This window comes from Neovison vison, chromosome 12, assembly GCF_020171115.1.
Source record: "Neovison vison isolate M4711 chromosome 12, ASM_NN_V1, whole genome shotgun sequence".
NCBI lineage: Eukaryota > Metazoa > Chordata > Mammalia > Carnivora > Mustelidae > Neogale > Neogale vison.
The window spans coordinates 25,571,513-25,583,635 of record NC_058102.1 but is presented as its reverse complement, the minus strand read 5'-3'; the positions used below and the strand labels follow the sequence as shown (position 1 = coordinate 25,583,635).

At 39.8% G+C, this 12,123-nt stretch overlaps 1 protein-coding gene across 4 annotated transcripts in view; it reads right to left on the bottom strand.

The window, feature by feature from the left end:
• Positions 1 to 12,123, bottom strand: part of FGD6 (FYVE, RhoGEF and PH domain containing 6) — a 115,044-nt gene that overhangs the window by 14,059 nt on the left and 88,862 nt on the right. For all 4 annotated transcript variants that reach the window (XM_044228814.1, XM_044228816.1, XM_044228817.1 and 1 more), the window contains exons 9-14: positions 10,526 to 10,576; positions 9,100 to 9,158; positions 8,945 to 9,016; positions 8,170 to 8,238; positions 7,553 to 7,636; positions 6,463 to 6,542 (exon numbers count right to left, since the gene is read on the bottom strand). In XM_044228814.1, the coding sequence (XP_044084749.1) occupies positions 6,463 to 6,542; positions 7,553 to 7,636; positions 8,170 to 8,238; positions 8,945 to 9,016; positions 9,100 to 9,158; positions 10,526 to 10,576 (415 nt within the window). The remainder of the gene's footprint in view (positions 1 to 6,462; positions 6,543 to 7,552; positions 7,637 to 8,169; positions 8,239 to 8,944; positions 9,017 to 9,099; positions 9,159 to 10,525; positions 10,577 to 12,123) is intronic.

Genomic DNA, 12,123 nt, shown 5'->3' with positions numbered 1-12,123 from the left:
TTAAAGAACACATGGCATTTTAGCAAATACAATGCTTTTTTTCTTCCCCCAAAGTACTGCTGTATACTTGTGAAGTCTCTTAAATTTGGAAGTTTTTTTGCTTAGTTTAAGAGTTAGTCATAGTCAAATAAATAAACAAAATCTTAAAAAAAAAAAAAAAGGAGCTAGTCATACAATGAATTACTATGGCTATTTACATAACCAAGATGTTTCCTGAAATATAATAGTAGAATTTAAAAATATTCCAAGGAATCAAGTTTCAAATCCAAATTTAAACATGGAATACTAATTATTTTTAGTATTATTAGATTAGTATTATTAAATGTTACTAAAATTTTCTAGAAAGGGCACTGGAGTAAAGGAGACCTCTATTTGGCATCACAAACAGATGTTTAGGGAGTGGTTAACAAGGGAAAGAGCCTGCAATTGTTGTTATAGGGTTCCCCAACTTATTCCTCCCATCCTGCTACCCTGCTACTCCAGGCCATCAGGAACTATGGGATTCAAATCTAGACAGAGATGGGCCAAATAGGGAGAAAGCCTGCTCAGATAAAGTATTCTGGTTCTGCTTTATTACAACCACACATCCCCCCAAAAAACGCTGGTGACTCCAAATCACTGTTGGCATCAGCACATTTAGTTTTGAATACTCAAGAATGAGAGGCACATTTTAGGTAGTGTGTGTGTTTCTGTGTGCATGTAGACAGAATTTAATAATCTCTCATAATAAAATAAAACCTATCATAATAATGGGAATGTGATTTTGTAAGGAAATGTCTACTTGTTTTAGAAAGGCATAGGAAAGTATGTAGGAGTAAAATGACCTGATATCTGCGATTTGTTTTGAAATAATTGAGAAAAAAGTATTTGTAGCAGAATCTTGGTTAAGTTTTGTGTCTGCGTGATTGAATATAGAATTTCATTGTATTTTTCACTCTAATTTTAAGAATACTTGAACTTTTAAATGTTTTTATAATTAAAAATTCCATTATGCCTAATGGAATTCGTACCTAATGGTACGAACAGGCACATTTTCTTGTATTTTGATGAATTCAGAGCAGGTCAGGAGATACTAAAAAACCACCTACCTTCCCCACAATAATTATAGTCAGAAATTTACCTTCCTGCTAAATGGCTTAAGTGCCAATCAGACTATGCACTCACATGGATATTAAAAAAGTAGAAATCCACTTTACAAATATAATTTTAAAACTAGTATGTTTCTCAAATTATCATTATATACCAAGAATAAAATAAAATAGAACAGCTCTTATTTTTCTAAGCCAAATAAAACCTGCCTCAATTTCCTCTACCACTCTACTATTACTGTCCCAACTAGCTGCCGTTTATTCAACAGTTACTACACGTCAGCCAACTGTGCTAAATGCGTTGCAAATTGAAATCAAGAGCAAATGTCATCACAACTCATCCTCAGAGCTACCCCACAGAACACATATTGGATCTTACACCCTCTTTCCCTAATACCATCACTATCACCAACCAGCACCATTTACAGATAAGCAAGCCGAGGATTTGAAATGTTGGAAAATTTGTTTTAAACAACAGGCTACATGACCTTGTATCAGGCCCAAGTGTGGCTAAAGATTGAACCCTTCACCACTGTGTCATTCATCTCCGTTCTCTGAACTATGCTATGAGAATATAGGCTTAAGCTTCCAAGTAAACATTCATAAAATAATACTGTCCCTCCCTCTCTCTCCCCTTCCTCTACTTTTTGGTGGAAGAGTTAAAAGAAAGCAGAGAGGCAGATGGTTAATTGAGAATTGCCGTCTGATTTTTCTGGAGCCCTGGGAGCATGTGGAATGTGATTTGACTGTGCAAATCATGTCACATATGCTGTTCTTTCATTTAATCATTCCTGGCTCTCTCTTGTGTGGGGATCTGCCAAAACAATGTTTACCAGCTCTTGATAACACATTTCTCACAGACCACACACATTTGCCTGCAGTATTGAGTGGAGACATGCTAAGTCTTCTTTTGTAGCACAGTTAGCAGAAGAATCAGCACCTTCTTCAGTTAAACCCACTTAAATTACAGTTAAACCTGTATTCTTTTCTTTATGGAATGTGTGCATTACCCAGAAAGCAAATTTGTATTATATAAGCCCCATTCTCCCATTGATTGGGATGCATTCCAAAAGACCTCCAGTAGCAGGGATTGCTGGCATGTTAGATGTTGCCACATTATTTACTCCTTGTATAACTGTGGAACGCTATTCTGAGGTCTAAAGGCCATACCACTTCATTTCAATTCATCTGAGTTACATTTAGTGAGAGACTTCTGAGGGCAAGGTACTAAGCCATGAATCGCACATACAAAACACACCACTTGTAAGGGCTCATCTCTAATTGAGGTGAGACACAAAAGCAAGTAACTACTGCATGATACAATAAAGGTAAGGTAGACAAGAAACAAAGAAGTAGTAAATTATGTTATTTAGGCAGCAGGGAAAGCTCTGCACAGGGAATGAGTATGTTAGGACTGGAAGAACTGATGAGTTCGAGAGAGAACCTTGTAGTGTCTCTGTGCACCGGCGTCTGGCCTCCCAGCTTTGGTTATCTTCTCTAAGCTCATGACTCCCAAATATATGCCATGTCTGGGCTCCCTTCGGACCTCAAGATCCTTACAGGCACTGTCTCACTGATGGCTCCATTTTTTTCTTTTCTTTTTTTTTAAACTTAGGCTTCATGCCCAGCCTGGAGCCCAACTTGGGGCTTGAACTCAGACCCTGAGATCAAGACCTGAGCTGAAATCAAGAGCTGGATGCTCAACCGATTGAGCCACCCAGGCGCCCTGATGGCTCCATGATTGATAGGCACCTCATATTTGATATGCACATCTGAAACTAAATTCCTGATTCTTCCCCCAACGCTGCTCCTCTCCTGGCATTTCCCGTCACAGGAAATGGCCCGGCACTACCTGGCACAGTGTACCAGTCAGAGACTTGCTTTTAATACCTCTGGGTCTCAACCCCGTGTCCGATTAATCATCTCCTTTACTTCCCCTCCCAAACCATTTTCCACCTAGCAACCAACTTTTAAAAAGGCCAAACTAATCACATCATTCCCTTGTACAAGCCTTTCAGTGGTTTCCTGCGGCTCTTTGGCTCAAGCCCCAAATCCACAAGTTCTGCCTCAGCTTTCCCCTGTCCCTCCAGGCTTACCTTGGCTTTCCCTTTTATTCTCTATGTTCATGCCATTCTGGTCTTTCAGTTCTTTGAATTTGCTATGCCCTCTCCACCTCAGGGACTTTGTACACATTATTCCCAATGACCAGCAGCCTTTCTCTTTCCTCTTTGCCTTCTAACCAACTCCTGCTTATCTTTTGTAACTCAACTGACACAGCAGGTCTTTCAGGTAGCTATCCCTGACTGCCCTTTCTCCACCAAAGTTAGTTCAAGGTTCCTTGTTCTACAGCCTCATAGCACCTGGTAGTTTTCCTGTGTACTACTTAATCACAATAATAGCTGATTGTGTTGACATTTTGCTAAGTGTATGTCTTCCCTAACAGAATGCAAGGTCAGGGAAGGAAGGGCCCTTTTAATTCTCCACATTATCCTGATGCCTGGCACGATGCCTGGTCTACAGCAGACGCTTCATATTACTGAACGAAGGGATGAATTCCAGGCACAGGCAGCTGTCTATGCAAAAGGCAGAAGGAAATGAGGTAGGCTGGCATGCATGGAGAACAAGCAGATCCATGCTGGCGGAATATGCCATGCTCTGGTGGGGGTGCGGACAGGGAAAATGGACAGAGATCTGACTGGTGAGGCATACAGGACCCAGATCACAGAAGGCCTTCTCACCTCCTTCCTACATATTATACTGTATCCGTTCCCTGTGGCGGGGGGGGGGGCGGGGGGACCTCAGAAGAAGAGCATGGTACACTAGAGGTATTCAATATGTGTCAGCTTCCCCTCCCTTTATCGAGAACTTTCCAGTTTTCTTGTTTTTCCTGTATAACCCAAGTTCAGTCCATCAATAATCCTATTAACTCTCCCTGATTCCAACCATTTCTTACCATTCTAGTCCAAGAGAGAATCATCTAGCCTCCTACCTGGTCTCCCAACTTCTACTCTAATCTCTGATGGTCTATCTTCTATAAAGAAACCAGTGTCCTCGTCTAAAAATATACCTAAGATCATACCAATTTTTAGCTTAAGACCCTCAGATGGCTTCCCATCACATATAAAATTCCAATGACTTTACTAAGGTCTAAGAGGCTGATCTGGACATCCACATATTTACCTGGATGGCAACCAAAGAAAGGAGGATTTACCATCATTTCCTCAGTTATTTAATTGTTAATAAAATGGAATTTTGTTTTTACCAAAGCATATTTTTACTTAAGATATTTAAGTGCAACTGAAAACCTGACTTTCCTATAGATACTTTCTCTCTGGATATTTGAAAATCACTTCCTTTCTTTCCTTTTTTTTATTTTCTAAAATTTTTTTTAGATTTTATTTATTTATTGGACAGAGAGAGAGAGCACAAGCAGGAAGAGCAAGAGAGGGAAAAGCAGGCCCCCCTCTGAGCAGGGAGCCTGATGTGGAGCTTGATCCCAGGACCCTGGGATCGCAAACACCTAACTAACTGAGCCACCCAGGCACCCAAAAATTACTTTCTTGATATTAAGAATCAAGCTTAAGTATCTGCCAGGAACCTGATGCACACAGACTTGATGTTCCTTGTACTTTTGTTCAAACTAAAAAAAAAGAGTCTTAGTTCCAGGTGACCAAGAGTTTACCATACTCTCTAAAAATTAATCTACAGAATGCTTCAGGTACCCTCCAGAAACTGCTTGCTTTGGCAGGTAGATGGTTTCGACAAACCTCAAACAAACCCTATTTGTCTTCTCTTCCCAAGATCTGGTGTTAGGCAGCAGTGGCTATTCCATTTCAGAAGAGTGACAATGACCCAGGGGACTGCTCTTGTCCTGATTATGGGAAGCCAGACATTTAGATCTCAGTCCTTGACATCCATGGAAATAGGCAATATTATAATGGCTGAAAGCATCACTTTCACCATCAGATATACCTCGGTTAAAATTTGAGCTCCAGGGGCACCTGGGTGGCTCAGTGGGTTAAAGCCTCTGCCTTTGGCTCAGGTCATGATCCCGGGATCCTGGGATCGAGCCCCACATCGGGCTCTCTGCTCAGCAGGGAGCCTGCTTCCCCCTCTCTCTCTGCCTGCCTCTCTGCTTGCTTGTGATCTCTGTCTATCAAATAAATAAATAAAATCTTTAAAAAAAATTTGAGCTCCATTGTCTATTACTTGTATAATCTATTTAACTTCCCTGAGCCTGCCTTTTTTTTCTCATCTGTAAGATCAAGACAACACCTACTCTCCTAGTTATCTTGGAAATTAAAAGAGAAAATGAATTATAAGTTCAGCATTGGGCCTGATCCCAGGTAATAAATGGGTCCGGTTGCGACTCTAGCTGCTACTAAAAATTCTGGTTGATTTTACTGGTATAGACACAGCTGGAAGCAGGCTGCCTGGGTTCAAATCCTGGCCCTGACACTTAATAGCTGGGTGGCTTTTTTAACCCATTAAATGGGTATAAAATTAGCAAACTCACCTCATTAGGTTTTTATGAAGATTTAATGAATGAACACATAGAAAGTGCTTTGGATAGTGCCTGGCACAAAGTAAATGCTACGTAAGTGTTTGCTACTATTTTTATATTAAAGGTTAGATTTGAGAGCTGCCCAGACTTGCTATCCCGATCCAGCAGTGAACATGCTGTGGCTGCTGGTGTCTCTTCAGCCAAGTCCTGCCAAACATTCACTTTGGCCATGTGGCCAGTAACTGTATGAGTCATAAAGCTTCTGATTTCCTTGGCACTTCCTTTATGTAATGGTAATATATTTTGATTTACACATAAGTCACTGCAGGTTCCATTTTGAGGCAACGTGGTATCATAAATAACAACAGATTTAAAAGTAAAAAGTTTCTTTTTGTATCCTGATTTTGCCAGCTATGTACCATGAAGACAGAAATGTACTTTTTCTCTAACTTAGTCTTCCTCATTTTTAACGAGATGACACCTACCTCATAGGTTTGTTATGACCTTTCAATGTTATGTGAAAACTTCCTAGTGAATTATAAAGCACTAGGTGTCTTTAAAAACATTAGGTGCCATTGTAAAAGGTTTGAAGTATTCACTAAAAAAAAAAAAGAAAAGATCAGCAAGGCACTTTTCAGCATTATTATTCTCTTCACAGAATATTTTTATTTCTGCGCTTCAAACACATTGTTGGATCAGCAATTAGACATTTTACCTACATGGTAAACCAAGAATAAACTCCACGGTTTGGGGACTGAAAAGAAGGAGAAAAAAAAAAGTAGGTCTAGCAGTTTACCCAAATGTAGGAAGTGCTGGAGATGTATGACCCTGTAATCCTGGCAAATGTTCACACAGATTTCAGAAATTTACCTGGCTGAGAGGATAAAGGAGCGTTCTACACTTTCAATCTTTAGTTCATTCTGATATGCTTCTTGGGTGGGTTTTCTGACCTTAAAGAAAGCAAAACAGTTTCAGCAAATTCAGCCTATTGCAAATCTCTTCCCTGAAGCTGCTTAATGCCTTGGCTGCTGTCAGCCACCATCAACCTTCAGACTCAACTTTATCTACCATGACTCTCCTTCAACTGCTCTGTGTGCCAGAGTTAAATGCCTATATATATATATATGTATGTGTATATACATATATATACATGCCCAACTTTCCCACCTTCAGCCCGTTGCTCACTCCCTCTACCTAGAACAAGGCGCCTTCCCTGCATCTCAGTGTGGCCAAATGTGACCTATTCTTTAAGGCTTGTGGCTCTTCCTCCAAAGACTTCCTCAATTCTCTCTGTTTCCCAGCTGCTACCAATTCCTCCACCAGGTCCTCCTGAAAGCTGCATACTCCTTATTTTCTGAGCCACCCCCCAATTTTTCTTTCTAAAAAGATCTTATTTATTTCTTTATTTGAGGAGGGGTGGTAAGGGCAGAGAGGGAGAGAGAATCTCAAGCCGACTCCACACTGAGCATGGAGACTGACTCTGGGCTCAATGTCACCACCCTGAGACCATGCATGACCTGAGCTGAAACTAAGAGTCGGATGCTTAACCAACTGAGCCACCCAGGTGCCCCAGGACTCCCCCAAACATTAATTGTACCTTCACAGTGATATTTATTACTGTCTATTTTATAGGTATTTATGTGTGGCTTATTATCTTCCCAACTCTAGTTGCTGAGCTTCTGGGCGGGCAGAGGGTGGGGAGAGACAAAAACAATCATGATTCAACTCATCTTTGTATTTTTTACCAAATGTCTTACCATGTTTTGTTTATAGTTCTCAATAAACACCTCATGAATAAATGAATGTATGAGTAAATGACTAATGAATGAATAAATAAACATATAAACAGTAACATAGGGAGAGAGAAAAGTCAAGTATGTAAGAAAGACAGTTATCTTTGGGCTTTGCTTTAAATATACTTGGGTTAAGAAAAGAAACATCTTCTAACAGACACACAAACCTTCATTCCAGCCAATGAGAGCATATTGTTCAGTTTATACATCCCAGACTGCACTGGTGTTGTATATAGCAGGGCATCGTTAAACTGAAAGTAGAAATATTTCATAGAATGAAGTAAAGCAAAAATGTCAGCTACCAAGACACTGATAAGACACTGAAATAAAAGAAAAATATTCCTTTCTTATTAAAAGTTCTCTGAATAAAAACACTTCTCTGAATAAAAACACTTATGTCTGCTTATATAAACTATGACCACCCAGAATGCTTTATTAGATTAAAAAGGCAATTTCTAGAACATGTGCTTTCCTTCCAAGTTCTGTAACAGATATGTTTTCTGAATTCTAAATCCCACTAAAGTATTACAATCTAAATAAATGATGGAATCAACTTTTCTAAGTGAGAAGTGACATAAACTGAATTCAAAAAGGAAATAATTTTCTGGTTCTACATCATAAAAGACTTTGTTTCCGTTACTTGAAATGCAAGTAAGCAAGATAGTCAGCCAAAGATCCCACTAAATCTCTCCGAATGTGTTAAGCTCATCTGTCATATACAAATGTCTCCTTCCATTAGGCAATTATCCCCTCTTCTGGCTCAGAAACACACACAGTCACTTACCAGGAAAAACACTCGGGGCTGCATGACTTTCCGAGACAGCTTCATCAGAGTTCCCTCTTTGAGAAAAACCTGATTCATCCAAACAAATGCCCATTTAGTCCCATCATAACACAACTACAATATGCATATAATTTGTTTTTCAACTTTGTTTCCCCAGAATTTTTTTTGGAGGTAGGGCTGGGTGGACATAATTTCCATGTGACTTTTTACAGTCATGGTTTCTTCTTAAACTTTTGAAGGAGTTGGACAAGCCGGCAGTTTCATAAATCCAGTATTCATAAATCCAGTCCAGGGGTACTACGTGGTCTGAACTGTAACTGACTGAGTGTGTACTTGATCCTGAGGTATAGCCAATGTCCTGACAATTGCATTTTGTAATTTTGCTGAACTCATTCCCTAGGCCACTTTTGTGCTCTATGAAGAGCACCAAAATACAGTTTTCTCCCTCCCCTTATAATCCCCTCTTACACTCAAGATCTTAACTGAAGTGGTCTTTAAAGCTGTGTGAGGTCAGTTAGTATTACACAATAAAATGATTCTATTTAATCAGATACTCTGTGGGGTCCCTTGCTATTCTCCTAATTGAATTGTACTTTTTGTCACAGTGACTTAAGTCATGAATGTTTTGAATGGATAGAATGAACCTAGTTGATCCAGATTGAGACAGTGCAGAGTAACAACAATAACCTATTTTCATAACTGAAATGCAAAAAGGCTATAAAAGGTGTCTAAGTGCATCACATTACATTTGCAAAAGGCAGTCTAAAACACTTACCCGTCCAGGCTGCACTATTTCATGGTGTCCATTTAGGCTGTACTGAATCTGCATAAGCTTCTGAAAGTTGTCCTACAAAAAGAGAATGTGTAGCACATGAAGGCCTGGGCCCCCAGGTTCAACAGTCTGTCAGCCACTGAAATCAAGATACTTACTCCTTGCTTCATGGTGTCATTGGCGTGGTTGGCGACTTCTATAACGACAGCAAGGGCATCTAAAATGTGTAGAAACATCAGGTTAGTCCAGTGGCTACAACATTAAGCAATTCCAGATGGCAAGATGGTGAATTTGCAACAGTGAGAAGTGCCACGGGAGGAGCAAGGTTAACTCTGAGTAGGTAGAAATACGGACAATGAGGTCTGATGAGGACAACAGCAAGGAAAAAACAGGACTCATGGAAAAAAAATGAGTCCGAGAAAGACTCTAAAGGAGATGTTATAGACGTTATGTATCAACAGTATGAATGTCAGGCTTGCTTTGTGCTGAGCTTTGATTATCTTGTTGAAGTTTACAAGGATAAGGAGAGGACTTCACCCAGAAGTTAAGGACCATTCCAGTATGAACTGCCTTGGGAGAGAAGTACCCTGGGATAGGAAACCAGAACTATGAAAACTGATGATTTAGAGGGTCACGGCTTACCTTCCTTCTCTTAGTTTAATCCCAAGAGGGGACAAATGCCACAAAGAAGCCTACTAGGCCTGAGGAGATGACATGCATTACTTTGTGAACTGACTCTTGGTTTTGGGTCAGTTATAATCTCGGGCTCATGGGATTGAGCCCCGACTTGGGCTCTGTTCTCAGCACAGAGTTTGCTTGTCCCTCTCCCTCTGCTCCTCCCCCCACTCATGCTGTCTCTAAAAAAAAATATAAAGGTGAAACACTTGCAAAAAGAAGATGTAAGAGAAGTAAAAATAAAATGATTAAGAGAGCAAATAAGAATCTTTACAAAATGGGTAAAACACCTGTTCTGTTTCATAATCTGAAAATAAAAAGTATGCACAAGAAGTGTGACCAAAATTCAAAAAATTAATGGGGTGGGCATGGATTTCAAATTAGAGCCAGGGATATACCTATAGCATTTGAAAGAGGAACTTTGGAGATAAACAGAAAGAAACACAGCTATCTTGAACAGAATTAATCTGTGTATATGCGTGTATATATATGTAAGAGAAAGACACACACTTACACAGTGGATTAACCTGTGAATGTCAGTGAGTCCTTTGTATTATAATGAAGTTTTCCTTTAAGTGCTGCTTTAAGTGCTAAGGGTTCTGTAGAAGGTGGTAAGGCAATTGTCCAGCATTAAACAGTCCCAGAATATGCTATTTTAGACTGTATCCCTGATTTGTGTAGTTTGACCACTTCACAGACTCATGATTTTTAAGCCTGAAATGACCTTGCAGATCAACTGGTTCAATCCCTGCTTTTCAAAGCAACAGACATCTAGAGAAGGTGAATTTACCACTGGCACAGAGTGACTGAGCATAGAAGGAACCCTCCTCACTCCAGACAATGCTGGGTCCTCCAGCCAACTGTAATAAAAGAATTTCTGCAACAAACTAATACATGAAGGTTATTTACCTTGAGTGTCTCTGTAATCTCCAGAGTCCTCTAAAAGATTTTTCAAATAATCTGTAAGAGGGAAAGGAATATGATATTTAGTAAAATCAAGCACTAAGGAAAAAAATCAGTTCATCTTTCTTACTCAATACTTCAATCAGTCTTGTTGATTAATATATGTGTTAGTTTAATGTGTGCTAACTTTCTAAAAATGTGAAAGAATAAAGCCCTGACATGCATTTGAAATCAGGACACAGGCTCAGAGGTAGAAAGAACTGCCGGGGTCACACTGGTCATTTTCAAGAGGAATCGGGTTACTGAGCATAGGGTCTCAGCAGAGCCACAACCTCTTTGTGGCAAGAGCTAGAGACTAGAGATCCAGGACTAAAGATCCAGGTCTCCTGATGCCCAGTTCACTGCTTTTAGTCCAACACAGAGGAAATGCCTTAATTTCAAATCAGAAGTATGTCCAGTACAAAATTCTAAGCATCAGCAGACCGAGTGCCTAAAGGATTTGTCAGTCTCGGAGTCTAACAATCAGAGAATTGCAGAGGAATACAATACATAAGTCTAGAGCAGTTGTTCTCAAATGGGGGTGAATTTGCCCACCAGGGGACATCTGGAAATGTCTGGAGACATTTCTGATTGTCACAACTGGGGAAAAGGAGGTGCTGCTGGCATCTAGTGGCTACAGGCCAGGGATGTTGCTAAGTAATCTACAAACGCACAGGACAGCCTACAACAAAGAATTATCTGACCCAGAATGTCAATAGGGTTGCAGTTGAGAGACTCTGGTCTAGATGAAGAAGGTCTTTAAGTAAGCTACATGGTATACAGTCATTCTTGCAATAGAGAAAAAAATTAATGCACTGGGTTATATTTCATGTCTTTAATACCAAGGGAATGCCATGGAATCTCAAGGTATTTCATTCTCTGTTGAGAAATGTTGGATGGCTTCCCATTGCCTCTCAAAACAAATTCTGACAAAAAACCCCAAAAAACAAAAATCACACACACAAAAACCCCCCAAACAGAATCTGTTACCTAGAATTTAAATTCCGCCCCCCCAGCTACATGATCCCCACTCACTTTTCTGATTTTTTTTCTCTACTACCTAACACAGGCGCTTTGTTCTGATCAAAGTCTGATTCTGCATAATGCCTTAGATGCTTCCCATGTGGTCCCTGGCTCCATACTTTTTGTCTTTGTCTCTAATGTTCTCTTCTACTGAATCCTTTTCTTTGTCTCTGCATATAAAAATTCTACTCCTGTATTTCAAGGTTCATCTCAAATTCCTCCCCTCTTATCAAACTTTCCATTTGAAAGAAATATTCTCTCCCTTTGAAAAATAGATTACACAGTAGTTACTTTATATCTTCTAGCATTTTCTCAAGAGATTCAAAGCTCCTTATGGGCAGGACCCATACCTGATTCTTAGCACTTAGTGAGGGCCTTTGCATACATGGGACAAGAAATGCTTAATGGATAAAAATATAAATAATTTTCTTAGACCAGGATTGTGTTTGGGTCAAAGGCAATAAAGGCTGAAAGCAATCCTAATGCCAGTGGGAGTTGAGAAAATAAAAAGAGGAAAGGCACAGCAAGAGACTGCATTTTTA